Raw genomic sequence first — 26,963 nt, 5'->3', positions numbered from 1 at the left:
TAGTAACAGATATAAAGTAGGTACTATTTTCCATTAACATAGCATAACTTAACTAAAAATTCTTACATGATCTCCCTATTCTGTAATGTTTAGCAGGGGGCTGTGGAGTAATGCTTAACATAATTAAAGTGGTTCTAAAGCCTAAACATTTTTTACCTTAAAAGGGTTGTAACCCCTCATGTTTTTTCACCTTAATGCATCCTATGCATTAAGGTGAAAACATTTCTGACATTGACCGGCCCCTCAGCCGCCCCCGTTTTACTCACCTGAGCCCGTTAGTTCCCTCGGTGGAGACGCGCTCACCTTTTCTGCCCAGGGTTCTCAGCTGATTGGATAGATTAATAGCAGCGCAGCCATTGGCTCCCGCTGCTGTCAATCAAATTCAATGCCGCGGGTGTTGGGGGGCGGGGCCGAGTCCGGCATTCTGTGTCTACACGCGCAAATGCTGGACTCGGGAGCGCACCCGCAAGATAACCTCCAGGGACAGCCCTTCTCCCAGGGGGTTTACCGATGCGAGGGAGGAGCCGCGAGCGCCGGCGGGGGACCCCAGAAGACGAGGTTTGGGGCCACTCTGTACAAAACGAACTGCACAGTGGAGGTAAGTATGATGTTTGTTATTAAAAAAAAAAAAAAAAAAAATGAAGGTTTACAATCCCTTTAATGCATTCTTTGCATTAAGGTAAAAAATGTTTAGGCATGCTGTGTGAATGGGAACACAAGTGAGGTTTGACTGCAAAAGTGGAAATACGCTGTAAAGAACTTTCACGGATTGTTGCCAGATTTTCTAAAATAAGGAAAGGAGGCTATTACAATATGGAATCTGACAGCCACCCAGCTTTCCAGGTCTCTAATAAAGTGACTTGGCACTCCAGTGTGGCACAAAGCGATAATCTTATAATAAACCTCCACTCTCATGGTATCTCATTTCCAACACTCATTTTTGATGCCAAAATACATGCCTATTTATAGTGCGGGGATTCTTGCAGACTCATGCTAAGCCCAAGAGCAAGAAGAATGGCCAAGCTGTAAGATATGAAAAGTGGACTAAACTGTGGTCACTGCATACAAGTACACAACTACAAAAAAACAGGTTTATGGTGGTGAAGAAAAGGATCTGTCCTTCTATAAACGGAGGACTTCAGATACTTAATGCGATACTCAACTCCCCCCATCCCCCATGTTTTTTTTTTCCTCACTTACCCGCAATACTGTAGTGCTATTCAAAGCACATACTCACCCTCACAGCAAATGCAGTGTTGTCCTCCTGTAATCCGCTATTCTGGTGCCACACAGCAAGTCTCGTCCAGCCATCTTGGTCCTATTAATTTGGTTGACTCTTCCGAGTGCAGCCAGGTCTGAGCACATGCCGGACCCCCCGATCCTTCAGCCTCTTGGGACACATGATGGAAGTATCCCAGGAGGTTGCAGGACCAGGTACACATCATTCTGGCCTAAGCCAGAATGGAAGTGGGGGGGTGGATGTTAAAAGCAGACCTAACTTCCTTTTGGGATTTTAATACAGATTTAACACTAAATTTCAGAACCCTTAGAAACTAATTTTTATTGCAGACGAGATATACACAAAAGTGAGTACACCCCTCACATTTTTGTAAATATTTTATTATATCTTTTCATGTGACAACACTGAAGAAATGACACTTTTCTACAATGTAAAGTAGTGAGTGTACAGCTTGTATAACAGTGTAAATTTGCTGTCCCCTCAAAATAACTCAACACACAGCCATTAATGTCTAAACCACTGGCAACAAAAGTGAGTACACCCCTAAGAGAAAATGTCCAAATTGGGCCCAATTAGCCATTTTCCCTCCCCGGTGTCATGTGACTCGTTAGTGTTACAAGGTCTCAGGTGTGAATGGAGAGCAGGTGTGTTAAATTTGGTGTCATCGCTCTCACTCATACTGGTCACTGGAAGTTCAACATGGCACCCTATGGCAAAGAACTCTGAGGATATGAGAAAAAGGAATTGTTGCTCTACATAAAGATGGCCTAGGCTATAAGAAGATTGCCAAGACCCTGAAACTGAGCTGCAGCACGGTGGGCAAGATCATATAATATTAACAGGACAGGTTCCACTCAGAACAGGCCTCACCATGGTCGTCCAAAGAAGTTGATGCACGTGCTCAGCGTCATGGTTCAGCGTCAGCCTCAACCTCGAGGTTCATACCAGACTCAAAAAGGCCTGGTATGGGCGGATCAAAGTCAGATCCCATTCAATGAAGTTGCTATGAAGTCGCAGGGCAAAGACAGATCGGAAGTTATCCAACTTCCGTGTCGGAGCAGTGTGAACCTGGCCTAACTCAAGACTGTACTTTCCACTGTACACTCTTTCCTTTAAAGACAGAAAGTTCAGGGAAGCTACACTGAGAGAGCAGGAGTCAGCAGCATTGAAAGTTGTACACTGCAAGTGTTTGGTAACAATTTGAACAAATAGTTTAGTGGGGAATGGTTATTTTATTGTGCTCAGTGTGTTAAAGGATAAGTTCACCTTTTTTTGAAAAAAAATAAAAATAAAATAAAAATAATAATAATAATAATAATAATAATAATAATAAAATGCACATTTTTATGCAGGTAAAAAAAAAAAAAAGTGCATTTATAAATTTTTTTTTCCTTTTCTTAGGAGTCTGTACAGTATTTCACCCGCTATCAGAAAATCACAGGTGTGATGCCAGGCTCCTGCAGACTGTCAGTGTAGCTGTCTACCCGTATCTCTGCTACAGGCAGGCAGTTACTTAATTCCTGGATGTTCAATGGACTACGAGAACAGTAACCAGTACACTCAGTTAACTGAGAATTACAAGCCATCAGCCGCAGAGGACAGTACTTGTAGCCATTCATTCACAGAACTCTGACGGAATGAGGCAGCCGTGTGGGCAGAGCCCCGCTTGGCACGCTCTTTTCAAATTGTGACAGGGGTGCATGGAGAAGAACTCCGCCCGCTGTCAAAGGAAGGGGGGGGGGGGGGGGGGGAAATCAGGGAGAGGCTGCAGGAGCATGTTACAAGTTCCATCTTAAAAACAGATGGAACATGTAACATCTTCCCAAAAGTGAACTTATCCTTTAAGAAGAGTGACTGAGGGATACTGTTCTAGGTCAGCTTCAATGAGGTTGATTTACTAAAGGTAAAATAGGCTGTTCACTTTGCAAGGGAAACTAAAAATCTGGAGGGTGTAATACTACTTTAACAAGATGTATTAAATGACTTTGTCCACACTAAGGGCTCATGCACATAGGACGTTTTTACAGCTGCTGTTAGGGGCTTCTGACTATTTTTTTTATGCCTCTAAACGCCCCTCCATGTTAGCCTGTGTCCATGTGCACAGAAACTTTTGGAGGCATTTGAAAGCATAAGCATTAAAGGGCAATAGAAAAAAAAAAAAAATCGACAGCTGGTGTGCCCAGGAGCAGAGGCTGTTGACCTGTAAAAACGCAAAATGCCCAAAAACGCTGCTAAACACAGCTAAATTCTGCAACAAAAACTTTTAGCCGCTTTTGGCATTTTAGACGTTTTTACATTATAGGGAGTGTTTTTACTGTAAAATTGCCCAAAAAAGCCAAAAAACTTGCATAAATGCCCATAAATGCTAGTCAAAAAGAAGGCTAAAAGCGTGTTTTTTCAACTTTATTTTAAACGTCCTGTGTGCAACTGTCCATTTTTATACAAATTTAATGGGAGAATTATGCCATTGCGTAAAGACATTATGGGGTTTATTTACTAAAGGCAAATCCACTTTGCACTACAAGTGCACTTGGAAGTGCAGTCGCTGTTGATCCGAGGGGAACCTACAAGGAAAAAAAAAAAAAAAAAAAACAAAACAAAAAAAAAAAAAACAGCATTTTAGCTTGTACATGATTGGATGATAAAATCAGCAGAGCTTCCCCTCAGATCTACAGCGACTGCACTTCCGAGTGCACGTGTAATGTAAAGTGGATTTGTCTTTAGGAAATCGACCCCTTTGTGTTGCTATGTAGTAGCACAGACAAAATCTACAACAAAATCAAGTTTACAGGGCCATGTACAATATCCACTACTAACAAGCAATTATAAAGCTCAGACATCAGATCTAAAAAGATTACACAAAGCAGTCCCACCTTTTGGCAGCTCCCGATTTTACAGATGTTACACAACTTATCACAAAAAGGTCCAGATTAGTACAGCTTACCTCCACCAGCTTCATCATTGGGACAGGATTGAAGAAATGTAAGCCTCCAAAGCGGTCCTGTCTGGTTGTGCAATTGGCTATGTCAGTTATTGGCAAGGATGAAGTGTTGCTGGCAAATATGGTATGTCTGTCAAAGATTGAAGGAAACAAGGTCAAGAACATGTACTGTATTTACAGAGTATGTATAGGAGAAGCTATGGCAAAGTTTCATGACGGTTTTTCTTATGCAAACTTCACAAACTCTTCTTATATACTCTGTTTGTCCAACAACTGCAAAAGCCACATTTGTGAACTGCTGAGATTGCAGGATACGCTCCAAATACAACATTGTTTTCCACCAGTCTAGGATACATATCTGGAACCTAACCATTGTGTTCCATTACGAAGCAAGAAGCAGTGTCTGACATGTACATACTGTATATAATTAGAAGCTACGGATATAAATTTAAAATATATTAAAACCTCACTATTACAACCAAACAATATTTAACTTAATAAATATACCTTGTTGCTCTCAGGACTCCAGCCAGATCTTAGTAGAAACCAAGTAACACTGTGCTACTCTGGGGGGTGAACAGTGAATTTTTTTTATTACACCGATTGCTGTTACAGTGATGAACACTGTAACAGCAATTAATGGGTTTCCATTCATGACAGCTTGCTTTCTTGTTGACATGCTGTGATTGGCTACAGCTAATCACATGGTACAGGGTGCTGCAACTGGCTCAGGTACCATGTGATAGCTGTAGACCAATCACAGCACAGCTGTAATGAATGAAACTCATTCTTAACGGGTTGTGAACACATTGCGATTATGTGATCGCACAGCGATCACGTGATTTCCCAGGCTGCTCAAAGCGGCTGGGTACTGGGAACTGTCATCCCATGTCCGGACACAGTGGTTGGTTACTGAGGCTGCCCATGCCGTCTGTCCGCAATAAAAGTAATGTGGGTGGTCAATTAAAACATATATCTGCACGATTAATCATTAAAAAAAAAAAAAAATTGCAATCTCATTTCAATCCCCTCTCACGATCTCTATGCAGCATTTACACCATTAATGTAAGTGCAGAGACGTTCTCTACTCAGAGGTGTCCAAAAAAAAAAAAAAAAGTTAGCAAATGTTTATCAACATTGTCAGCGCTGGGAGAGAACTATAAACAAAGTATATTAATTTAGAGGAAGAACTTTTATAGAGTAATGAACTTTGTCTGTAAATGAGGTCAGTTTAACCACTTCAGCCCCGGACTATTATGCTGCCTAAGGACCAGAGGTCTTTTTCCAATTTGGCACTGCGTCGCTTTAACTGCTAATTGCGCGGTCATGCAATGCTGTACCCAAACGAAATTTGCGTCCTTTTCTTCCCACAAATAGAGCTTTCTTTTGATGGTATTTGATCACCTCTGCAGTTTTTATTTTTTTCGCTATAAACGGAAAAAGACCGAAAATTTTGAAAAAAAATGATATTTTCTACTTTTTGTTATAAAAAAAATACAATAAACTAAATTTTAAATTTTAGTCATACATTTAGGCCAAAATTTATTCGGCCACATGTCTTTGGTAAAAAAAATGTCAATAAGCGTATATTTATTGGTTTGCGCAAAAGTTATAGCGTCTACAAACTAGGGTACATTTTCTGTAATTTACACAGCTTTTAGTTTATGACTGCCTATGTCATTTCTTGAGGTGCTAAAATGGCAGGGCAGTACACCCCCCCCCCAAATGATCCCATTTTGGAAAGTAGACACCCCAAGGAAATTGCTGAGAGGCATGTTGAACCCATTGAATATTTATTTTTTTTGTCCCAAGTGATTGAATAATGACAAAAAAAAAAAAAATATATTTACAAAAAGTTGTCACTAAATGATATATTGCTCACACAGGCCATGGGCATATGTGGAATTGCACCCCAAAATACATTCAGCTGCTTCTCCTGAGTATGGGGATACCACATGTGTGGGACTTTTTGGGAGCCTAGCCGCGTACGGGGCCCCGAAAACCGATCACTGCCTTCAGGATTTCTAAGGGCGTAAATTTTTGATTTCACTCTTCACTGCCTATCACAGTTTCGGAGGCCATGGAATGCCCAGGTGGCACAAACCCCCCCCCAAATGACCCCATTTTGGAAAGTAGACACCCCAAGCTATTTGCTGAGAGGCATGGTGAGTATTTTGCAGCTCTCATTTGTTTTTGAAAATGAAGAAAGACAAGAAAAAACATTTTTTTTTTTCTTTTTTCAATTTTCAAAACTTTGTGACAAAAAGTGAGGTCTGCAAAATACTCACTATACCTCTCAGCAAATAGCTTTGGGTGTCTACTTTCCAAAATGGGGTCATTTGGGGGGTTTTGTGCCACCTGGGCTTTCCATGGCCTCCGAAACTGTGATAGGCAGTGAAGAGTGAAATCAAAAATTCACGCCCTTAGAAAGCCTGAAGGCGGTGCTTGGTTTTCGGGGTCCCGTACGCGGCTAGGCTCCCAAAAAGTCTCACACATGTGGTATCCCCGTACTCAGGAGAAGCAGCAGAATGTATTTTGGGGTGTAATTTCACATATTCCCATGGCATGTTTGAGCAATATATCATTTAGTGACAACTTTGTGCAAAAAAAAAAAAAAAAAAAAAAAATGGTCTCTTTCCCGCAACTTGTGTCACAATATAAAATATTCCATGGACTCGACATGACTCTCAGCAAATAGCTTGGGGTGTCTACTTTCCAAAATGGGGTCATTTGGGGGGGTTTTGAACTGTCCTGGCATTTTATGCACAACATTTAGAAGCTTATGTCACACATCACCCACTCTTCTAACCACTTGAAGACAAAGCCCTTTCTGACACTCATTGTTTACATGAAAAAGTTATTTTTTTTTTTTGCAAAAAAATTACTTTGAACCCCCAAACATTATATATTTTTTTAAAGCAAATGCCCTACAGATTAAAATGGTGGGTGTTTCATTTTTTTTTTTCACACAGTATTTGCGCAGCGATTTTTCAAACGCATTTTTTGGGGAAAAAACACACTTTTTTAAATTTTAATGCACTAAAACACACTATATTGCCCAAATGTTTGATGAAATAAAAAAGATGATCTTAGGCCGAGTACATGGATACCAAACATGACATGCTTTAAAATTGCGCAAAAACGTGCAGTGGCAACAAAATAAATACATTTTTAAAAGCCTTTAAAAGCCTTTACAGGTTACCACTTTAGATTTACAGAGGAGGTCTACTGCAAAAATGACTGCCCTCGATCTGACCTTCGCGGCGATACCTCACATGCATGGTGCAATTGCTGTTTACGTTTGACGACAGACCGCCGCTTGCGTTTGCCTTAGCGCGAGAGCAGGGGGCGACAGGGGTGCTTTTTTTTTTTTTTTTTTCTTTCTTTATTATTTTTTTGCTTTTTTATCTTATTTTTAAACTGTTCCTTTCATTTTTTTTTTTTTTAATCATTTTTATTGTTATCTCAGGGAATGTAAATATCCCCTATGATAGCAATAGGTAGTGACAGGTACTCTTTTTTGAAAAAATTGGGGTCTATTAGACCCTAGATCTCTCCTCTGCCCTCAAAGCATCTGACGACACCAAGATCGGTGTGATAAAATGCTTCCCCAATTTCCCAATGGCGCTATTTACATCCGGCGAAATCTAAGTCATAAAATGCTCGTAGCTTCCGGTTTCTTAGGCCATAGAGATGTTTGGAGCCACTCTGGTCTCTGATCAGCTCTATGGTCAGCTGGCTGAATCACCGGCTGCATTCTCAGGTTCCCTGTCGAGACAGGAGAGCCAGAGAAAAACACAGAAGACGGTGTGGGGGGGGGGCATTCTCTCCCATGGCTTGTAAAAGCAGTCTAGAGGCTAATTAGCCGCTAGGATTGCTTTTACATGAAAGCCGACCGCTGGCTGAAAAGAATGATACCAAGATGATACCTAAACCTGCAGGCATCATTCTGGTATAACCATTCAAAGTCGTGAATGGCGTACCTGAAGACAAAAAAATGGTTAACAATAAAGCACAGTAAACGGTAAAGTATAAAAAAATTGCAAAATTGAAAAGCAAACATGATAAAACATAATAACAATAAAACATTGCAGAATAGAATACAGTAAAAAAGAGCAGAACAATAGAGAGAGAGAATAGAGAGAGAGAGAACAATGAAACGACAACTATTTTTTTTTATTTTATATATTTATTTTTTTTTTACACTTTTTTTGTAACTAACTTTTATAACGGTAACCGTTTCCAGGTTCGGGTCTCTCAAAATGCGATGGCATCTTGGGAGACCCTGTGAAAGTGTGCCTAGTCGGTGCAATGCTGTACCCTACGCTAATACTCAACTAATGAATGGTAGCGTTCAAAACATTCACCAATGCAAAGACCAGGATTGTCAGGACAGGAGGGACAATAATAGAGGGTGTCACGCCTATATCCGCGCTTGCTGCAGACACAACATCTTTTTTGGGGGGGGGTTCGTTGGGTAGGGGTACTCGGGAGGACAAAGAAAATGCCTCTCATGCAGCCGACTGCATTTGGTTGGGGATGTGAATGGGGGAAGTACGGGTGCTGCAGAAGTGGTGGGTTCCCAATTAGGATTGGCGAATGCAGCAGGAAGGGCACTATGGGCACGATGGGCCTGTGTTTGTCTTTTTGGTGGCAGCGCGACACTACTTGTGCTTGCCACCTCACCAGCTTGAACTGCACTTATGGGACTTGCCACGCCACCAAGTGTTACTGCAGTGCTGGTTTGACTACGACCGGGGTGTACTAGGCCGCTGGTGCTTGCCAGTTCAATAAAAAGCTACCAAAAAAACTGTTAGCGATCGCAGGGATCAGGCCTGACTCTGCGAACGCTGCAGTTATGCGTTAAGTGTTTTGTAAGTGACAGTGATCGATCGATACTGCACTTGGGTGGGCTGGGCTGGGCCGGGCGGAGGGGCAAAACGCAGGTGCTAGCAGGTATCTGGGCTGATCCCGCTAACACTGCGTTTTTGGGAACCCTAAACTGCTGGGGACGCTAGTATAGATCTGATCGGACCAGATATTGATCCGTCAGATACTATACCACTAAGGGAGGTGTACGGTACGTGCGTGGGTGTTAGCGCTACTGGCGCTAACCTGACGCTGCCTGGGGCTGGTGCTTGCCAGTTCACCAAAATGCTACCAAAAAAACTGTTAGCGATCGCAGGGATCAGGCCTGACTCTGCGAACGCTGCAGTTATGCGTTTAGTGTTTTGTAAGTGACAGTGATCGATCGATACTGCACTTGGGTGGGCTGGGCGGAGGGGCAAAACGCAGATGCTAGCGGGTATCTGGGCTGATCCCGCTAACACTGCGTTTTTGGGAACTCTAAACTGCTGGGGACGCTAGTACAGATCTGATCGGATCAGATATTGATCCGTACAGATACTATACCACTAAGGGAGGCGTATGCTGCATGCGTGGGTGTTAGTGGTACTGGCGCTAATCTGACGCTGCCTGGGGCGACGCATATCACCGCCGGGCGATCAGGGGGCTAAACCTTTATTCGGTAATAAACGGCGGGTGCCCTGACAGTATAAAAAATAAACAAACTAACCAGCGTCACCCGTAACACTTATACGGTGATCAGTGGTGAAAGGGTTAACTAGGGGGCCATCAAGGGGTTAAAACATTTATTAGATAGTATATGGGGGTCCCTGTCGCTATAAAACGCTGACGGCGAACCTAAATATTTAGCTCCCTAACTAGCGTCACCAGCGACACTAATACAGCGATCAGAAAAATGATCGCTTAGCGACACTGGTGACAGGGGGTGATCAAGGGGTTAAAACTTTATTAGGGGGGGTTAGGGGGGTACCCTAGACCTAAAGGGGGCTAATACTAACTGTCCCAACACTGTAACTGTCAAAAACTGACACCAATGCAGTAATCAGAAAAAAAAAAAAAAAAAAACTGCTGGTGTCAGTTTGTGACGGGGGGGTGATTGGGGGGCGATCGGGGGGGGGGGGGGGAATTGGGGTGTTTTGTGTGCCTGGCATGTTCTACTGTGTGTGTGTAGTGTTGTGCACTCACATACCTGTCTTCTCTCCTCGGGCCGGAACGGAAATTACCGAGCCGAGGAGAGATGACATCATTTCCTTTGCTGCTGTTTAGCATACAGCAGCAAAGGAATGATTTGATTGGCCGGCGGCGATCGCGAGGGGGGGGCCACGAACGGATGGCCTCCCCCTCACCTCCGATTGCCGTGGGCCAAAAGACGACCGCCTCGGGCACCGGGAGGGGGTCCGATCGGACCCCCCACCCGCGGAAGGCAAATCACGTATATGTACGTGATTTTGCCTGTCCGTGCCACCTTGCCGACGTACATCGGCGTGAGGCGGTCGTCAAGTGGTTAACCACTTAAGACCAAACCTTTTACTGACAATTGCTGCTTACAAGTTAAAATCAGTACTTTCTGCTAGAAAATTGCTTCAAACATTATACATATATATATATTTTTTAGCAGAGACCCTAGAGAATAAAAAGGCGGTTGTTGCAATATTTTATGTCACACTCTATTTGCGCAGTGGTCTTTCAAATGCAATTTTTGGGAAAAAATACACTACAGTGAATAAAGAAAAAAAAAAAAAAACCACAGTAAAGTTAGCCCATTTTTTTTGCATATTGTGAAAGGCGTTACACTGAGAATCATGATCTTTATCCTAAGCAAAAAAAAGAGATTCTCATTCATTTTAGCCAGAATCGTGCAGCTCTAATAAATAAATAAATAGTATGTATGTATATATATATATATATATATATATATATATATATATATATATATATATATATATATATATATATATATACACATATACACATACATACATATACACACACACACACACACACACACATACATAATAGATATCTATCTCAAGAAAAGAGGACGTCGTAGCTCCTCTTCACTGTCCTTAGTGGGCATGGATACCCTGAAGTTCCTTTGTGAGCCAAGGCCAGAGAGTTTGTTGATGTATATACTACAAGTGGGCAGGTCCATGAAAGCCTCAACCCACAGGAAGCAACTTTTAAGTACAAATGAAAGGAAGTTGCTCTTGTGTAGATTTATTAAAGTATTTTATACACAATCCAATCTACCTGTCCTACGAACCCTAATGATTTTCACTCCATCCAGGGCGTATTTCTAGAATAATGTAAAACGTTTGTTACCCCAACACTGCATATTCCTAATATGCACCTGCTGTACCATGTACTTGTATGAGAAAGTATCCTGTTCTCTTTGTATTGCTTCATTTGTGTGAAATCCCTGGTGTTCCTGCCTATCCTTCTGCTTTCCTATTAAATACTGACCATACTAAGTAGGAGAGCACACAGGTCAGTTCTCTAGCTATGCTGTGAACTCAGTGTGCTCTCCTCCAATGATCAGACTTGTCCTGACAGGCCCCGCTGTACAACCATTCACTGGGAAGCTCAGTGTAATGCTGCTTCTCCTCCCCCCAGATCTTATACAGCTGAGAACAGAGAGAGAATGTGATCACTTATAATAAAGGGAAAAAAAAGGTATTTAGAATGTTTTTTTTTTTTTTTTTTTTATATCTATATAAAAAGGTTTTGCCTTTCATTTCTATTTTAAACCGAATGGGTTGTTTTACAAGGTGATCATATACAAGCACTTTAAAGTCAGCTCTCGACGAAAAAGATCCGAAATTAGTGAAATGCGTTAAAAGCTTGCGGGACAAGTAGATCTGCTTGTGAATTAATTCTTAAATAAGTATACACAAGGTTTTTCTTTTCTTTTGTGCCTGGAAGTGGACTCTATGGGGTGGCCAGTGACCGCTGGAAGCTTGAACCCACTGTTATAGGAGATAAGGGGATGTAAGCCTGCAGCAGGACTGGACATTTTGCTGTCACAAGAAGCAAGGATCAATTATGTACACAGTCTAGAGCAGGGATCTCGAACTGGCGGCCTTCCAGCTGTTGTGAAACTACAAATTGCAAGGCTGACAGTTACACACATGACTCCCACAGAGGCACGATAGGTAGTTTCGACAACAGCTGGAGGGCCGCCAGTTTGAGACCCCTGGACTATAGTCACATACAGTAAATGTAGCAGTGATTTGTCCAACAATAAGGCTAGCCACACATGTTAACATTCCTCTTAGCCCCACAGGATGAATGAGAGAAATCATTAGATTCCCCCATCCATACTAAACAGCAAGGATGGAGGAATCCCCCCCTGCTATCTATTATATTCTGATACTGCTGCTAACGTGGCTGTCTGAATACCTGAACAGTGACTGCATCCAAACTGGGTGGCACCACCAGCCATACTTTGAGCCGTGTACCATCAGCATAAGATAATTATGCGTCTCCATTTATTAAAAAATATTTTAAACCTGTATCTTAACAATGCCATATTAGGTGTCCGATGACTTACTCTGGGGCAAATTTATCCAGTCTCTTGAAGAGTTCATGTTTGACTTCCAAGTTTTCTACAATTGCCTCTACGACAAGATCAGTGCTGTGTACTACTGCTGTAGCGTCTGTGCTTGTGCTTAGGTTCGATAATGTTTTCTGAATGAACTGAGATGATGCCTGCAAAACAAAGGCCAGGGAAAAAAAAAAAAAAAAAAACTGGTTACAAACAAGGATCACAGATTTTTAAAAGATAATTTTACTTACAATAAGACATTAAAGTCATTATATGGCATCATGGGAAACGTGGAATGGACTATAGTCTGCTACGGCCGATGCAAAGACTTGTTGCATCATCAAGCAGCAAAATTTAACTCTTAAATGCACAGTTTATTACAAACAAATCCTGCCTCATTCATGACCATAATATCCTGGATAAATGTCTGGACTATATGTGCATTACAGAGACCTGGCACCAACCAAATGCCTTTTCTTCTTTAAATGAGGCCTGTCAGTCATTTATTGTAGTGATCTGGAGCTATCTCTGCAACCATTACCTGAACTGTCTTCTTTTGAATGCCTTGCATTTAAATGTAAGTCCCCTTCCCCTGGGCCGTTTCTCCTCATCTATCGACCACCAAAACCAAACCCATTATTTATCACTGAGATGTCAAATCTCCTTTGCTAATGTTATAATTTTGGGCGATATGAACATCCACATTGACACTCCTTCCTGCCGTTTTGCAGCTGAATTTCTTCAACTACTGGATTGTTTTAATTTAAACCAACTTGTTGATGTCCCCACACACCAGGGGGCATACCTTGGATCTGGCATTACAAACTCTGCTCTCTTACCAACCTGCAGGTGTATGTCCTAGGTGTGTCTGATCACAAGGCCATTTCCATGGATTTGCCATCCTCATCCAGCCTCTACAAGCCTAAGCGGAATATTTGTTTCAGAAACCTAAAAAATATAAACCCAGAACTCTTGGCAGCAGACTTTCAGCATCTTTCCACACACTTTTCATTAGCCGACGAAGCAGTGGATTACTACAACAGTCAACTTAGCAGCCTTTTGGACATTCGTGTCCCTGTTAAAACAAGAAAAGTTACCTTCACCTGCTCAGCTCCCTGGTTCACAGATGAGCTTCGTAAGATGAAGGCAGCAGGGCGGGTCCTTGAGCGGCGCTTTAAAGCATCTGGCCTCACTGTCCACAAACAAATTTACCAGGAGCAATAACAAAAATATGCACAGTCACTCAAAAAGGCAAGGTCACAGCTTTACTCCAATGCTATCAGAAATAGCCCAGGAAATTTTAAGCAGCTTTTTTTCCACTCTAAATCACCTTCTTAAACCAAAATTCCCTCCACTTACACCCCTTACAGAAGAGCAGTGCAATAAATTCATGGATTTTTTTCACATCAAAAATTGCACATATTTGCTCTGCCCTTTCTGGTCCTTCCACCCAAATTTTTCCCCCAACATATATTGTCTCCCAACCCCTAAACTGCTTTCCTGAGGCATCATTAGAAGAGTTGCAGAATATCGTCAGGAAGATGAGACCCTCCACCCGTCTCTTGGACCCTTTCCCAACCTCCCTGGTAAAAACTCATATCACTGTCCTAAGTCTCCTGATTACCACTGTTATAAATGATTCTCTCCAATCTGGTTACGTTTCCCCTGTTTTAAAAAATGCCATTATCAGACCATTGCTCAAAAAACCCTCTCTTGATCCGGAAGTCCTATCCAACTATAGGCCCATCTCTAATCTCCCTTTCATATCAAAAGTAGTTGAGAAAGCAGTTGCCACTTACCTTCAGGACCAGCTCAAACATAATAATCTCTTTGAAAAATTCCAGTCAGGTTTCCGCTTTGCTCACAGTACAGAGACTGCTCTCGTCAGAGTTACAAGCGACCTCCTCGTATCATCCGATGCTGGCTTTCCCTCCCTCCTTATCCTTCTTGACCTTTCTGCTGCATTACATACAGTCGACCATGGCATTCTTTTAAACCGGCTCTACCTCACCACTGGACTAAATGACACAGCTCTCAGTTGGTTTAAATCATACCTCACAAAGTGGACAGAATACATATCCCTGGGCCAATTCAAATCCACATATAGTTACTTGCGGTGTCCCCCAGGGGTCAGTCCTTGGTCCCATCATTTTCATCCTCTATCTTACTCCCCTTGGCCAAATTATCAGCCACCACAAAATTTAATTCCACTGCTATGCCGATGAGACACAGCTATATGTAAATGCAACAACTGAAACCCCACCTTCACAGTCATCCCTATCAGCACTCACTACTTGTCTGGAGGAGATAAAGGTATGGATGGAGCACAATTTTCTTCAACTAAACAGTTCCAAAACTGAAGTCATCCTGATTGGCACTCCTTACCAGACCAAATCATCATCCATAACCAGCATCACTTTTTCTGGCTCTAACATTCCTTTCTCATCAATAGTCACAAATCTTGGTGTAAAAATGGACTCTCAACTCACTTTTGAAGCCCATATAAATCACCTATGCAAGACCTCTTTCTACCATCTCCGTAACATCTCTAAACTCCATCCCATTCTCTCCCTTTCAGATGCCCAAAAGCTGGTTCATGCTTTTGTCTCCTCCAGACTGGATTAACGCACTTCTCGTTGGTACTCCTAGAAAGAGTCTGCAGAGACTTCAGTACGTCTAAAACTCTGCAGCAAGGATCCTGATGAGAGTGCGGAAACATGAGCACATTACCCCCATTCCCCATTCTTCACTCACTCCACCAGGATTGAGTACAAGGTTTCCTTTCTCACACACCAATGTATCCATGGACATGCCCCCCCATACCTCAAAGAACTTCTTAAACCACAAAATGTTTCCTCTGCTCCATTCACTCAAACCTTCTTTATATACCTAGAACTAGACTTAGGACAATGGGAGACAGGGCCTTTTGTGCAGCTGCCCCGCGCCTGTGGAATGCCCTACCGGACACCTTGAGGGCTCCACAATCTACTGACTGTTTTAAAAAAGGTCTTAAGACATTTCTTTTTAGCAAAGCTTTTTCTCCCTTTTAGAGGTTTGTTTTATCATATAAATTGCTTAATTTTCTTCTTTGTTTTTAACCTGTAGCACTTGAGATATTTTGATGAAAAGGGCAAAATAAATAAAATGTATTATTATTATCTGCTATCAGCTATTAAATGCACTTATCTGCTAACTAATAGTAGCTTCTCTGAAGAAACATTTCCTGTATCCTCTACATGCCATGTCAAGTAGTTCAGTAGCACTAAAATACCAGAATGTCACCTCAGGCTTGTCTGCAAACATCTTCTTGGCAACCCTCTTCAAGCTCTCCTCTATATTTTTGGAGGACTTTTTCAAGATTTCATCAGTCTGGTCTACTAATACTACGGTGTGTCCTGTTGCTGCAGCCACCTGTAGAAAACAAAGTGAAAAGTACATTGAGGGATATGGCCACTGGCCAGGTAGCTAAAATGAAAATATAAACTGTGTAAATTACCAATAGTTACTCTTACACATTAAATAGGCTTTTTTTTTTTTTTTTTTTTTTTTTTTTTTTTTTACACCGATGCAGCATAGTGGTGCAATTATGTCATATTTAGACCTCATTTGTCAAACAAAATATCCTGCCCCATTGGTTTCCATATGGGTATTGATTGGAAGGGATGGAATGCTGCAAGAAATGCTGTATATGCAGTCTTTACAACACATAGGGGGTTATATACTAAAGGCAAATCCACTTTGCACTACAAGTGCACTTGGAAGTGCAGTCGCTGTAGATCTGAGGGGGACATGCAAGGAAAATAAAAAAACTGCATTTTAGTTTGCACACGATTGGATGATAAAAATCAGCAGAGCTTCCCCTCAGATCTACAGCGACTGCACTTCCAAGTGCACTTGTAGTGCAGATAAACCCCATCGTCCAGAAATTTAATTTTGATGCTGGATCTTTAAATTTGCAAGAATTCACCATACACGTGCAAGGCAAATCTTTTAAGGTTAGGACGTCTGTCCCTGGACAAAAGTGGTCCAGTGGACCTGATCATTTAGTGGATTGCTTAAATCTGAAATCTAGGCAAACATCCAAATACACAGGTGAAATACAGAAAAGTTGTTTAACCTGCTAAAAAAATTTTTTTAAATTTCTGTCAACCCAGTTCTACTTTTTTACAGCTTTGTCACACCACACAGTTCCTGTCTAGCAGCGGAAGAAACCAGATTTTTCACTGATGCAGTTCAGTCAAGAGATGGGAAGCTCACTTGCAGACACTTGTCTCTGGCTTATCAGGAGAAAAGCAAAAGCAGCCGGATAAGGTTTCCATCATATCTAAAGCCGGCCATAGACGGAGCGATTTTCTCAAGAAAATCGATTGATTCTACCAGCAACAGTGTTGATGGGGGAATCTCTCTCACAGAGCCATTGTGTTCTCCCGGTAGGAAAAGTCATCCCCGCCAGGAGAACACAGTGATTATTGCTAGCAGCTATACCAGTCGCTAGCAATAATCACATATAAAATCCGACAGGCTGGTTGTACTCAAGGTAAATCGATCAACTTGGGTACATTCAGCCTGCCCATGCTCGGTTTGAATCTTGGCCAGTGCATCTCCAGAACAAGCTTTAAACCAAATCTGAACAGGTCCCAAATTAGGCCCCTTTTAGACGGAGCAGAATCCGTCTGCTCAGTGGGGGATCTATCCGCTGAGCAGGACGACAGGTCCGTGTCCACTACACTATGCAGAGTGGACATAGACAGAACCCGATGTTCTCTAAGGGGCGGTCAGATGGAAACGGATTGGCCGCTAGACGGATGGCGAACACACCCCCATCCCTCTGTTTTTAGCAGACCGGATTGGATGCCAGCAGGTGTCAATGGACCCATCTCCGCTAACATCTGTTGCTCCATCGAGAACAATGGTTGGTCCGATCAGGTCCACGTGAAAAACAGACAGGCGGACCCAATCAGTCTGCTGGTGTGAAAGGGGCCTTACAGACATCAAATAAATGAAAACTTCATATGAAAAACAGTATCATTCTTGTTGGCCATACAATGCAAAAATTAACCCGCATTTCACCCCATTTGCAGGATTGCTAAAAACATAGGTCAAAAACCACCCATTGTACTGCAACAGTGAGCACACCTATGGGTACCAAGATTCAATTATTTCATTTATTTTTTTATCTACTAATGCATGAAAACCGTTTGAAAACATTCTATGTGAATGTTTTCTTACTTTATAAGCGTGAGCTCTTCTAACAGTAACAATATACAGTAAAACAGACTAACCACCACCATTATCAGCAATGAATGCAGTCCAAAGGTTGACCTGAAGGATCAACTTATGAAGCAAAATTCAAGGTTAGCACAGACTGAACTAAACATTAACCTCTGTATGGGCAGATGACTTTGAATTGCCTTTTATCCATTCTCCATTTTAATTTAATTCCAGTGAATGTCGGAAGCATACTTACCCAAAAAAACAGGTTGATCAAAAAATAAAACATCTAATAAACCTTACAAATACATGGAAGTTTGTCAGAAGCACATTTTACTTAGGATTATGAAAAGGGGAGCCAAGCTCTATTACTATCTACCATCTTATTTGGCAATGGGCTGCTTGTCTTTAGGTATGGAGTGGATTTACATATTGGTGAACGTTACATATAATCACCATTACACAAATCTTACAATTTAGATGAAGCAAACCTTAAAGTTAATAGTAAACGCACTGATTAATTTACATTGTCCCTTCTATTTCTTTATGTGGAGGATGGCACTGTAATTATTAAAAAAAAATAAATAAAAATAAAAGCATCTAGGTACCTTTTTCCTAATCGATATACAGCTATCACATGACCCAGATCTTTCCCAGCCTGTCCGCAGGGGAAACATAAGCAGGAGGAGCTTCTAGTCCTCTGCTGCTGGTCACATGTTCAAAATAAAAATAAAACTTCCTTTGGGATACAGAGCGAAAATAATGAATAATAAACGGTTTTAAATTGCCACACAAATATATATTTGAAATCAAATATTTTGTATTTTTTGGCAATAACATGGCGTGGGCAGATTTGCTGTGCTGTGTAAAGCCCCTCCAGTCTGTGTATTAGAATAAGAGGGAGGTGAAGCCTCCATTAATCTACATGTAATATCCCACCGCCATTGTGTTTAGCTGGTTAGTGCGCATAAAGGAGGAGGGAGGGAGTGTGTGAGTTGACATTAACCACGGTGTATACGCCCACATGTGTGTCTCTATAGTCACATGGGCTGCTCAGATATGATAGGGAGGAAAAGCTTAGCTTATAAACTCACTGAAATCTGAGCATGTGCAGAGCTGCCAACGCTGCTCTGCAAAATCCCTAGCTGAATTGGGGACATGGACAGAAGGGGAGATGGAGAACAGCAGGATCAATCAGGTTTTTTCCAGAATACACAAAATGAATCTCATAGTGACTAAGCGAGTATGAACAGCATGTAATACACCATTTGACAGTATTTTATGATGTGGGCTTAGTGACACTTTAAAGGCTCATGCATTCTATAGGTGGTGACTGGAGTTTTTGCACCCCGGGGTCAACACCAGTCACCTCAAGAGCCAAATGTTTTCTATGTGCCCTGTTCACACTGCAACACTGCCTTCTGGTAAATTGCAGTGCTTTGCAGAGTAATCCAGATATGCTGCTATTTTCTACAACACACCTGAGCTCACCTGATCTGAGCACCACACTGTAGCTGTGTACATAGACCAGAATGAATGTCATTTTGTCATTTCAATAAAAAAGGTAAACAGTGTCTTGTGTTGTAAAAAGTAGGAAGGGGTTAGCAACCTATCAATAATGTCATAAGGCATTTCATAATTTAAAAGATGTATGTTTTTTTTTTTTTTTTTAAAGAATCATACTTACCCAGGTGGATACAGCATCAGATTGACTTCATTGTCGCAATCTTGCCCGAGCCTGCACCAGCTCTGTGACTTCAGCCGACAGCAGGCTTCAGCCCGCTGTCTGCTTAAAATGGGTCACAGAAGTGCAAAACCAAACCATACTCCTGTGATCCACAGGAGAAGTACAGCCAAACAAGCTTTGGCTGTACTTCTCCTTTAAGCCACAGGTATCCATCCAAAACGAAGGGAGACAATTAAGTTGAACTTACCTTTTAACCTAAAGCTGGCTCGTTTTTTTCATTTAGCCCGCTAAAACTGAACTGGTTCCCCTTCCACACACTCGAGGTAGATGTGGGAATCCCCCCTGCTGTGCCATTGTATTCTGACAGCGAGACTCCACCACCATCAGAATACACTGCTCTGCGTTTCACCCGATTGGCTGTATGCACTGACTGAAGCAAAACTTTCCATCAAGCCCATTCGTGAAAAGTCAATCATTAGGTTGACTTCCCATGAATGGGAACAGCCAATAGATGGATCAAAATTGAATTTCGATCCATCCATGGCCAGCTTTAGGGCAGAGACTTGTAGACCTTACAGACCTCTGCACTTGACTACAGATGAGCAAATTCACATCCGCAGGATTCAAGGATTGCTGAAGGTCAGGTATCTTAGTCATAAGTGGATATCTACAAACAATTCCCAACTTGCCATTCAGCTTGGTTAGCAAATTGTGATGAAGTCCCTTTTCCTATGGAGAGGTTCACACCCACCTAATCCGCTGCAGTTCATTAAAATGCGCCATGCATTTGGGCAGCCTGTTCATTTGAATGGGGTTGCCCAACCACCAGCATGGACCAAAAACCAGAAATCTCTCCAAAGCAATTCAAACTCCCCTTCAGGTCCTTTCACATGAGCATCATCAGTTCAGTTACAATTATTGCCAAGCAAGCACTACATACCGATTCAGATTCCATCAGTACGTATATCAGTCTTCAGTTCACAACCATTTTTACAGGTCTCTTATTTTTGAATTAGTTGTTGAAGAGACTAGTCATAGGTGACAAAAGTATAAACAAAAATATGTTTCTTGCCCCAGGGCCCGTTCACACCAGAACACAGTGTTCACCTGTGTTACGTGTGCATTCAAATAGCACTGAAGTTACAATCTACAGCGGGTGTCCATATCAAGTTAATGGACACCCCAAATGTAGGTCGCAAACGCAGTGTGTTTGCCCGCATCAGATCGCATGGTACAGAAGTACTGTGCAATCCGTTTGCAGAGAGTTTCCAAAAGTAGTACATCCATGCACTACTTTTGGTGTGATCAGCAATTACCGTGGTGCTGCATATGTGATCAGCTATGGACATCAGCCATTTGATGGCTTCATAGTTCGGTTGGGAGCAAACATTTGCACACTAGTAAATGTAACAGACATCATTTGAGGCCTTGACTTTTACTGTTAAGTTGGAATGAAAGTTAAAAAAATTAAAGGGTCTTTATTGTAGAAGAGATACAGTGTCTCCTCTCCAATAAAATACACCTATAGTGCCTGTTCACAATTCCCTATAGAATGTACACTGAACTGCGCATATGCAAAACTGACGACATCCGTGCCAGCCAATCGTGCTGGCCGAGGAGAAGTTGCCAGTGCCGATCTATTAAATCTGAATACGTGTCTTAGTTATTTTATATAAAACATGGTATCAGCACTGTCTGTGATTGGGTAATACAGAACACCATTTAAAAAATGTGATTATATCTCATGCATATGTATTTAATCAGGGTTGGTAAAAAGCATTATGGGTATTCTAAGTTACAGTGGATGTCACCCTACACACAAATCTTAGCACATGCAATTGTTTTTTTCTGCACAGAGCTACAACTCTAAGCTTCTTCTAATATATCCAACAAGCAGAGGAGAGTAGGGGAAAGGACAGTAGGGGAAAGGTAAGGGGAGGTCCCGTGTCACATACTTATACATTCTAGTGAGCAAGTTATAGCTCCGATGTTACTCTCAGCAAGTGACCAGTTAGAATACACTTTATATTGTCTGAACTGGTGCATTACAGGCATACCCCACTTTTAAGTACACAATGGGGTTTATTTACTAAAGCTGGAAAGTGCAAAATCAGGCTCACTTCTGCATAGAAACCAATGAGCTTCCAGGTTTTATTACCAAGGCTTAATTGAACAAGCTGGGGTTAGAAGCTCATTGGTTTCTATACAGAAGTGAGCCTGATTTTGCACTTTCCATCTTTAGTAAATAAACCCCATTGTGTACTTAAAAGTGGGGTATGCCTGTATACACTTCTGATAAAAGGTAAAATGCCTAGTATATTTTCAGCACATATAAAAAGGTATTGAGACAAATAATGAACATGAATTCTTCATGCTCTGCAATAATATATAGAGCTAAAAATCACTTGAGGGTTCTCCCCTCAAACCTAGCCTGGCTCACTACTTCTCATTATGTGTTATGTGTACACATAGTCCCCGATTTACTAAACTTCACTCAATGTATGGTAACATGTTACATATGTTGACATATTGCACTGTTATGCCCCTTTCACACGGGGCAGATCCATTTGACGGTCTCAGCGGGGATAGCTCCGCTGAACCAGCAAATGACAGGAACGTCTCCACTCACTGTGCAGAGCAGACACGGATAGAGTCCCGATCTCCTTTATGGGGAAATCAGATGAAAATGGACTGCCTGTCCATTTTTATCCGATCCTATCCGATCCACCATCAGATGGAAAATAGGACCACCATCCGTCTGAATTTGGCGGACAAGATCGGATCAGATAGCGGCGGATGTCAGCGAACATGTCATCTGCCGCTCCATAGGAGTGAATGGAGGATCCAATCAGGTCCACCTGAAAAACCGACAGGCAGACCTGATCGGACAGCCCGTGTGAATGGGACCATTTTTTTTCCTTGTTTTAGTGTTGCCAGACTATTCATTTAAATAGGCTGCCCTAACGCAACACATGTTAAAGTGTGAAAAACCACACTCTTAACACACCATGACATCCGGGTATGAAGAGCACCTCAGTAAATGAAATGTCTAAAGTGGGCCATACATTATACAGTTTTCCTTTAGATTTACCCAAACCTATAATATCAGGGCAAACCTGACCACTTTCAAACAAGTGTCAGAAAAAGGTTTAGGCCAATGTACACGGATGTTTTACAACCTCTCCAGAACTATTTAACTTGACAGATAGTAACCAACGTTTAAAAACATCCATTTAGCTGCTTTAAGTTTAGAAGCTTTTTTTTTTTTTTTTTCTTAAATAGTCAAAAATTAAAAACACCTGTAAACGAAATGTGGCTAAACGCGAGTTACTGCGTTTACAAGCTGTTACAGGCATCTGGCATTTCAAATGCCTCTGAACATCCATCCTGAACGCATTTTTTGCGTTCCAAAAAAATGCTTCTAAACAACTGCCTAGAAACGACCCTGTGTACATATACTGATAAGATAACATAGAGAAGAGTTCAGGGGCAGCTGATAAAAAATGCCCAACTGCTCCTAAACGCCCGCTTATCAGCAGCAGTGTACATGAGGCCTTAGTCTTTAAGTGGTTAAACTTCCCTCATCTACAGACTGAAGTTCATTCCCATGATCTAAAAGAAATATATTTTCCTTGAACATGATTGGGTATTTCTTTGCAAAAGTGAATCTTCACTTTGTTTCACCTTGAAAGTGAACATGCTCTACTCCTTTAGTAAGTCAGCCCTAGAATGAAATTCAATTCAGTACTCATACCCATTTAAGACCACTGAAGTGAAATCTGGTGTACCACATCTAAAGCGCACAAAAAAAAAAAAAATTCCTATCTTTAACGTTGACGGAAATGGCTTGTAGCAAGTGGATGCTGTAGAAACTGCCAGCCAGGAAGCAATATCAACATATATGGCCAGATCTTCAGAAGAGCATTCAAACGTTTTTTTTTTTTTTTGTTCTGTTTTAAAGTAAAACTCATCACAACTCAACACGTTTTATGAATATAGCTTTACTTCTTCAGGAGTAGATGTCCAATGTAAACTTGGTAAACCAAAAACCAATTTCACAAATTATTTGTTTCGGGTGGGAATTTGGGTCTTCTGATTCTATCTATGAATTCTTAGGCAACCATAGAACAAGCAGAGGGCGTACCAGCATAGTGCATTATCCTTATTGCTAAAGAACAGTAATATATTCACAAACCAACAGGTACATCAAAGTTAGTCATAATACATCAGCTTTAAGTCCGCGATACATTACATGGAGTGACAGTAAAAGTCTAATGTTTCAAGGGACGTGCCCTCTTCCGCTGAAACGCGTTGAGTTATAGGATGTACTTTTTTTTTTTGAAAGTGTGGAATATATACACGAATTATTCTATTAATACGATGTAGATTGTATGTCGATATACGCTAGTGGTAACAAATCACCTTGCTTTTTTACTAAATCTACTATAAGATTTTAATCTATTGTGCAATAAAAAAAAAAAAATTGTTATGCCTCATTTAAAGTCCCATGGGAAAAAATTTTTTGTTTTGTGTATGTAATGCTGGGGATGGCGACATGGCATCACTAGGCACCAGATCACAATTGTATGGTTTCTGACAGCTCAGACAAGCTTTATAAATTCTGGACTTTGAACGGCTGTAGAGAGAAGACTGCAGATAAACTGGTACAACTTTCGTAGGAGGATTTGTCTCATCTTTGTGTATCACCCTGAGGCTAATCACTTCATTAGGTATATTTAAAGGTTTAAAAGGGTTACTAAAGCCTCTTGTTTTTTTTTTTAAAATAACAATCATGTCATACCTCCACTGTGCAGTTTGTTTTGCACAGAGTGGCCCCAATCCTACTCTTGTGGGCCCTCGGCGGCGCTGGTAGATCCTCCTCTTCTTGAGTGCCCCGTTGGAGAAGCGCTCTCCTTTGGGACACCTGTGCGGGCACGCTTCCGTGTCCTGCTTCTGCGTCTACTGACACAGAATGCAGGACTCAGCGCCACCTCCCGGTCATTGGATTTGACTGACGGCAGCGGGAGCCAATGGCTGTGCTGCTATCAATCTATCCAATCAGGACACAAGACACCAGTCATAGCTGGCGTGCTCGTCCCCGGGGTGAGAAAGACAGGGCTCAGGTAAGTAAAACTGGGGGGGGCTGCAGCATGACAGAAGGTTTTTCACCTTAATTAATTAAGGCGAAAAAACACGAGGGTTTACAACCCCTTTAATGGCCCATTCACCCCAGCAGGTGTGCGTTATACCCTGTATAGGGTGTGCAATTTATAGTTACAATGCATCATATGAGCTACCTTATTTTTTTCATATTCTAAACCTTACTGAACATCCATTGACATTAATGCCCAGCTAATGTCAATGGATGGTGGTTACACACGGTTTGATAAACAATCAATTTATTTTCCGATCTCCTCTGATAGGAATAATTTATCTATAGCTGACAACCAATTTGATCGATATTCCACACACACACACACACACACAGCCAGAGGGGGATTTTAATAGTTAAAATATGATTGTACATAAGAATCACATCTCTGTAATCTCAAAATCTGATAAGGTATCACAGTGTGGCTGATTGATGCAAAACAAATAGAGATTAGAGATGGGCTCGGGCGTATTCGGGATCTCCGTCCCAACCCACCTGCCTGATCCCCACCAGGAAGCCGACACTGCACACGGCCAATCAGACAGCGAGACATTTCCCAATGTGTGCAGCTGGGGACTGGGAAATGTCTCACTGTCTGTTATTAGAGGTGTGCAGTGTCGGCTTCCTGGTGGGGATCAGGCATGTGGGTTGGGTCTAAGATCCTTAACATGTCCGAGCCCATTGCTATTAGAGATGCACTGAAAGTTCGGTGGCTGACATATATCAGGTGAAATTGGTGGTTTCTGTATTTTGCCGCTAGAGAAAAAGGTTCCGATAATGGTACCAAAAATGCACACGATTTTACCGTGATTTCACTGTGCTTTCGGTGTGTTGTCCATAGGTCATGCGACTTAAAAACCACGTCAAAAACGGGTGCTTTACTGACGCATTCTTGCACAATTTTCAATGCATTTCAACAGGGAGGTGTTTTTTGGTGCAGCTTTTTAACTGACCAAAAATGCAGCAAGGAAGATTTTTAACACCACAACGGACCAGTGCAAAGGCATACATAGAACTTAAAGGGATGCATTTTTTCATGAGATTTTCTTGCGCTAAAAGGTGCCAATAAATTAATATTCATTTAAATAAAGTCAAATATAATTTAACAAAATAAATAAAAATAAGATTTTTTTTATAACTGTCATTTAAAAAAAAAAATAAATGACGGCCAAGTCCATCCTGAATTTTTCGATTTCAAAATTCCCATTTGGTGCACCTCTAAAAAACGATCGATCATTTTTCACCCTGGCTGACTGATTCGGTTTTACTCAAATCGGAGCTCAATTGATCAGAAGAGAAGTTATGGCTTTTTCATTTTTTAACAGATTTGTTCATTTTGATCAAACGGCACACCGACCGGACAATAAAACGGAGACATGTATGGCCACCATTAATAAATGGAGGGGGTGAAAGACAAGAAGCGCACCCAGCACTGGCGTTATGTTGTAAAGTGCTGTGCAAACTGTTGGCGCTATATAAATCCTGTATAATAATAATAATTTGGGGCCAATAACAGCGATGGGAAGGATGAATTGCTCACAATGCAGTGAGCTCCCATAAATAAGATTCACAGATATGAGAACATCACTCCATCACCCACATCACACAGTGTTCTATGCTGTAATGAGGACATCTGCTTCAGAATGATGTTTCTAAAAAACAACTTGCTGTCACTCCTGATCTGCAATGTTTTCAGCTCTCCCCAGCAATGCTTCTCCCTCCATAGGCTGCAGTCTGCACTCAGTGCCAGATGGCCAACACTGGGCGATCTCACCTGTGCTATCCCGGAGCCCATCAAACCGCCCCCGATCACAGTGACATGCTTGATGACCAGTTTCTTGGCGGCAGTGCTACTGGACATACGGGCGACGAGCTGCCGGCTAGCGGATGCCATGTCTGCTAAGAAGTCTGTGGGTGAAGGACAGGACACACTGCAAGTGATAGCACGTGACGTCAACACTAAGCGCCGAAGAGAGCAGACAGGAGGGGCGGGGTCACCGGCAGACTGGGGAGAACAGCCAGGCAGAAAGGGGGCGCTAGAGCGTGCTTATTATTATTACCGAATAGGAGAACTTTTAGAACTTCTTTATGGTAGACCTTTTACATCTAATCCTTTTTCTGCCACCGATGCGAGGGTAACGGTGGAACAAAACCACATGCGGCTGGCCAGCTCAATAACCCCCATTGTCAGCTGTGTTCCCCTCTGTTATCCTTTCATGGTGCTTTAGTGACCACGTTAGGGCCACAACAATCACAAAGGGGTCTCATGGGGTTGCAAAGTCCCAAAACCCCTTTTAGCATACCTCCCAACTTTTTGAGATG

At 41.8% G+C, this 26,963-nt stretch overlaps 1 protein-coding gene across 3 annotated transcripts in view; it reads right to left on the bottom strand.

Moving 5' to 3' along the window:
* Positions 1 to 26,632, bottom strand: part of HADH (hydroxyacyl-CoA dehydrogenase) — a 49,386-nt gene extending 22,754 nt beyond the window's left edge. For all 3 annotated transcript variants that reach the window (XM_073602101.1, XM_073602091.1, XM_073602081.1), the window contains exons 1-4: positions 26,416 to 26,632; positions 15,874 to 16,002; positions 12,598 to 12,755; positions 4,185 to 4,311 (exon numbers count right to left, since the gene is read on the bottom strand). In XM_073602101.1, coding sequence (XP_073458202.1) covers positions 4,185 to 4,311; positions 12,598 to 12,755; positions 15,874 to 16,002; positions 26,416 to 26,535 — 534 coding nt within the window. In that variant the 5' untranslated portion in view covers positions 26,536 to 26,632. The remainder of the gene's footprint in view (positions 1 to 4,184; positions 4,312 to 12,597; positions 12,756 to 15,873; positions 16,003 to 26,415) is intronic.
* Between the last annotated feature and the right edge of the window lie 331 nt (positions 26,633 to 26,963).

This window comes from Aquarana catesbeiana, linkage group LG01, assembly GCF_042186555.1.
Source record: "Aquarana catesbeiana isolate 2022-GZ linkage group LG01, ASM4218655v1, whole genome shotgun sequence".
In the NCBI taxonomy this organism is placed as follows: Eukaryota; Metazoa; Chordata; class Amphibia; order Anura; family Ranidae; genus Aquarana; species Aquarana catesbeiana.
The sequence above is the reverse complement of the archived record's forward strand: the minus strand, read 5'-3'. Positions and strand labels throughout refer to the sequence as shown.